The sequence below is a fragment of the Brassica oleracea genome, chromosome C3 (assembly GCF_000695525.1).
Source record: "Brassica oleracea var. oleracea cultivar TO1000 chromosome C3, BOL, whole genome shotgun sequence".
NCBI lineage: Eukaryota > Viridiplantae > Streptophyta > Magnoliopsida > Brassicales > Brassicaceae > Brassica > Brassica oleracea.
In genome coordinates, this window is record NC_027750.1 from 46,855,145 (window position 1) to 46,859,476 (window position 4,332).

The window sequence follows — 4,332 nt, forward strand, 5'->3', positions numbered from 1 at the left end:
TTATATATTGCCCCAAACTGTCACTATTTATAACTAATTTAAAATCTTAATTTTGTAGCCTGTTTTTGGTCAATTTTTTTTTGTAGCCTATTATTATCAAAAAATTAGTCACAAAACATAATGATCAATGACGAACGAAATAATATTTATCCGTTACTATAATTGTGTAACAAAATTTTTGTATTTTGTAACCTTCATTATGTTATTAATTTGTCATAATTAAACCTCACAAAGTTTGACGGTAGTAGTAACATCTCAGTTTCAATTGGTTACACTATAAATCAAAATAAAAATAACTCGGTTTACAAAATGAAATTGGTTTAAAATAAAATTAGGTTTAGATAACTAAACCAAATCATTAAAAAAAATTCAACCCTAAAAAAATAAGCGGCCATGCCTGCCTCGCCTTGCCTCCTCCAGCCGCCATGTGTGGCCTTGCCTCCGCCGCACAACAGCCACTGCGACCACGGCTGGTCTTGTCTTCTCCACCATCAAGCTTCTTATGCATCCTCCAGCATCAAGCTTTTTCTGCATCCTCCACCCTCCTTTACAAAAAACAAACAAAAATCAGATTCAAAGAGAGAGACAAAGACAGCGACAGAGAGATATATGTCAAACCGTGGAGTGGTGGTGAACGGTGAGCGTGACATCAAATGATGGAAGACAGAGATACCACTCATTCAATTCTTCAACCTGCACCAAAATCAAAGTCACGCAGAAGAGAGATGATGGAAGTAAAATTTATAATAAACGACCATTAACGGAGGTGGTAGAGAAGATGGAGAGCGATGAAGGCAGAAATCTTGCGAGGGTGGAGAGATCTTCTGACGAAAGAGAAGAGAGGAGATGCGGAGGCCAGCAGTGAAGAAAGCTATGTATGGAGATCTGAAGAAAAGGAATAACTTTGGTCCCTTGGATCCAATCTCATCCGACGGTGAAAAGCTTGATCCTTGTGTTTGTGAATCAGCCAATAGGAATTTTTTTGGTTGTTATACTTTTTTTTCTCAACTGACAGAATACATTTTATTCTTTAATGTTAGTTGTTTTAGAATTTTTGTTTCTAATCTCATTTTCGTACAGCAATAGAATTTTACTTTCTAATTTTTCTTTAGTTTTTATGTTTATTATAAGTTTTATTGTTGATAAAAAAAAAGTTATTAAAATTATAAGTTTACTTCACTTAGAGTACATGTTATATAGTTCTAGAAATGAAAAATAGATTTAGAAATGAAATTTATGATATATGATTTGGAGTTTGAGGTTTAAGTTTAAAATTTAGAAAATATTTAAAAATAGTTTGAAGTATGTAATATGATTTAATGTCTTAAGATATAAGGTTAAGTATGAATATATGGTTTGAAGTATATGTAAGGTTAAAAGTTTAAGTTTAAAAACTTGGGGTTAAAGATTTTAAGAGAATAAATTCTGGTAAGAGTTTCTTTCTTTCCTTCAAGATTCAACATATACCAAGAGCAACTAATCTAGTGGCGGACAAGCTTGCACGAGGTGCTCGGAGTCCCCCTTCAGCTGTGTTCTATGTTGATTCCACCCCACCGGCTTGGCTTTCCGAGTCGGTAGGACCTTATCTTAGTTTAGTTATTATAGTTGTAATCTAGTCTCAAAAAATCGTAACAATAGCTCCTTTTTCTTGTAGTGCGGGTTACGGTTGTTACATAAACCTTCAGGACAACACAAAACATCCTCGGTAACACTACTTAAAAAATTTCATCACACCAAAACACGTCCTCATAACATTAATTTACATTTTCTCGAAAGAAATTAAATCCAGTCTTCAGAATCGCGAGATGTCGCAAAAAAAAAACTTGGAGAAGTAGCTTTCGGTGTCAAACATCTTCCTTGATGAAAGTTCAATGTCGGAAAAAGATACAGTCACACAAACTTACACTTATCGAAAATACACTCTTCGCAAAAGTTCAAAACCAAATGATAAGCCCACGAGACTTGTCACTCTGAAAAAGAGATCCTTTGTTTCCGTAAATAACATCTAAAATATTTTTTTAATAATTTTCTTAACAATACTATTTTTTAATAATTATATCAAATTTTAGTAACTACTAGACACATAATACCAAATTCGCGAGTTTTAGTGGAAAATTAATTAATTTTAAAATGAAGCAACTATAACTGTTTTTTGTTATAATGAATTTGGTTAGTTAAAAAAATTGGTTGCAAAGAGCTCCCAAACAAAATTCAAAACGGAAATGAATTTCAACAAATATACGTTCGTATTATGAAAAAGGCACAAAACGGAAACTAACATCATGCAAACTATATTTCTTTTTTAACAACATGCAAACTATATTTCTATATTAAGTCGATTGCCCTATTTATTACCAAATGGGGAAGGAGTTTGCAAACAAATAAAACAAATGAAGATAGATGTGAGCAAACGACCACCCCCGTTTCAGTTGTTTTCCTCTATTTATCGCACCAACAAACTAACCAAAGTGTATTAATTAACGAGTAAAACTGTTTCAAAATTTTTTTTTGTACTAATAAAACCCAGAAGTTACAAGATTTGAGAAAACAAAACACAATTAAGAGTTAAGACGCAATAACTCATAAATCCACAAAGAGGATGAATCCCAAAACCCTTGTTATGAATCTTCTCATCCTTCTCCTTGTACAAATCTCAAACTTATCAGTAGTTGTAAACTCCTTAGAAGCGTACCACCAACAATACTACCACAGATCAGAGTTTAGGGTACCGCCAAATTCGGTTGTACGAATCGTCATCTCCAATGATCTGTTTGGTCTAAAGAATAATGGAAATGCAGGTTTTGTATGCACAAACGGTAATGAGGTATGGAGGAAAAGCAAACCAGGAGACCGGTACGTTGTGGCCCAATTCAAGTACGACGGTAAGAGGAGGCAAGCTTCCACGCATTGTCATCTCCGGTCCAGATTTGGATTTGTGAATTTTCCGGTTAATATTAATCCGGACACATCTGCTTATTGTTACCCTAGCTACGTATGTGGTTACTCAGTTCGAAAAGATGGGGTTTATTACAAACCCGAGATGAAGCTTTATCCATGGACGAGGCAGAAGTAATGTTATATATATATATATATATATAATGATGATGCCAATGTTTCATGTACCGGTTCGTAAAATTAGATTCGCGCTAAAAGTTTACTTACGTAGAGAAAAAGCACTTGCATATAGCCCGTCAATGTTTTTTATTCCGTCATGAAATGTTATACAATCAGACGAAATATTTTTCAGAACTGTATCGGTGATGTAGTAGTAGTAAAAAGAAAAAGAAAAGACACTTGTAGGTGTAATTATTTAAAAAAATTTATATCATTTCTTCTATATATCTTTCGTAACATAAAACTTAGTTAACAGACTGAGTTCTTTTGTATGGTCTGCCAATTAATTGGGAAAACAAATTGGAGTACGGTTTGGTAACCGAAATAGAGACACCTTGGCTAATTAATTACATATCTTTTAATTATGAGTTACATATCTTTTTGGTTTATTATTTGAAAAAAAAATTGGCTAAACGAACCATTTTGAAAAATGCTTTGTGCTAGTATACCTTTGATTATAAAACTTGTCCCAATATATCTTTGATTAATTATTATCCGGAATTAATCTTATAATTAATTAAGTTTATATATTAATATAGTTTTTAATATATTAATAAACCAACCAAATTTGTTTACAAGTATTTAAAACAAATAAAATATAAGAAATCAAATCTTAATAACATATAAAAAAAAATCAAAGTCTAATTATTCCAATTAATTTTCTTTTGATTAGAAACTGATGGATTTCATAATTCACCAAGAAATAGGGTACGGAATTTATGAATACTTGTATTTTTTTTTTTTTTGACAGCAAACATCTATTCTATTACTCAAACTTGAGGTGGTCTGGGAAGCCAGACCGGAATAGAACAACCAACAAAACATAAAGATCTATGGAAAAAACGTGCATTCCTAGCTAGCGAATCTTCAATCTCATTTTGCGTCCTTGGTAAGTAGGTGATCTTGAATTCCGAAAAACACAACCGAAGGGTTTGAATGATTTCCAGCTCCGTTGCAAAGTTGGGCCATGCTTGTGGTTCTTGCATCATTGTGAACAGGTCCTTGCAATCCGTCCCAAATCTCTGGCAGGTCGAATGTTGTATCATGCACTCCATTGCCTATCTTAGCGCTTCCAACTCTGAATGTAAAGGTGTTTCGCGCCGCGTTAGATTCCTGGAACCCATAAGTTGAATTTTTCCCGTGCTATCCTTCCAGACCCATCCCATTCCACTAAACTGAGCTGTGGAGGTCCACGAGCCATCCACCATACATATCTCA

The 4,332-nt window shown here is 33.6% G+C and overlaps 2 protein-coding genes across 2 annotated transcripts; one reads left to right on the forward strand and one right to left on the reverse strand.

Annotated features, from left to right (window-relative positions):
• Positions 1–376: 376 nt before the first annotated feature.
• On the reverse strand, positions 377–1,022 carry LOC106330754. The gene is made up of 4 exons (XM_013769175.1): positions 1,010–1,022; positions 756–949; positions 619–693; positions 377–545 (listed from the first exon to the last, which is right to left on the reverse strand). Exons 1-4 carry the CDS (start codon positions 1,020–1,022, stop codon positions 501–503), a joined length of 327 nt encoding a protein of 108 aa, XP_013624629.1. The 3' UTR covers positions 377–500.
• Positions 1,023–2,425: 1,403 nt separating this feature from the next.
• On the forward strand, positions 2,426–3,087 carry LOC106334054. The gene has a single exon (XM_013772413.1). The coding sequence runs from the start codon at positions 2,600–2,602 to the stop codon at positions 3,071–3,073; it is 474 nt and encodes a 157-aa protein (XP_013627867.1). The 5' UTR covers positions 2,426–2,599; the 3' UTR covers positions 3,074–3,087.
• Positions 3,088–4,332: the final 1,245 nt, after the last annotated feature.

Coding starts and splice junctions, on each gene's coding strand:
- LOC106334054 (XM_013772413.1), top strand. CDS start 2,600: ATGAATCCCAAAACCCTTGTTATGAATCTTCTCATCCTTCTCCTTGTA.
- LOC106330754 (XM_013769175.1), bottom strand. Junction 694..755: donor CTCTACCACCTCCGTTAATG/GTCGTTTATTAT, acceptor ATTTTGGTGCAG/GTTGAAGAATTGAATGAGTG. Junction 546..618: donor CCGTTCACCACCACTCCACG/GTTTGACATATA, acceptor TTTTTTGTAAAG/GAGGGTGGAGGATGCAGAAA.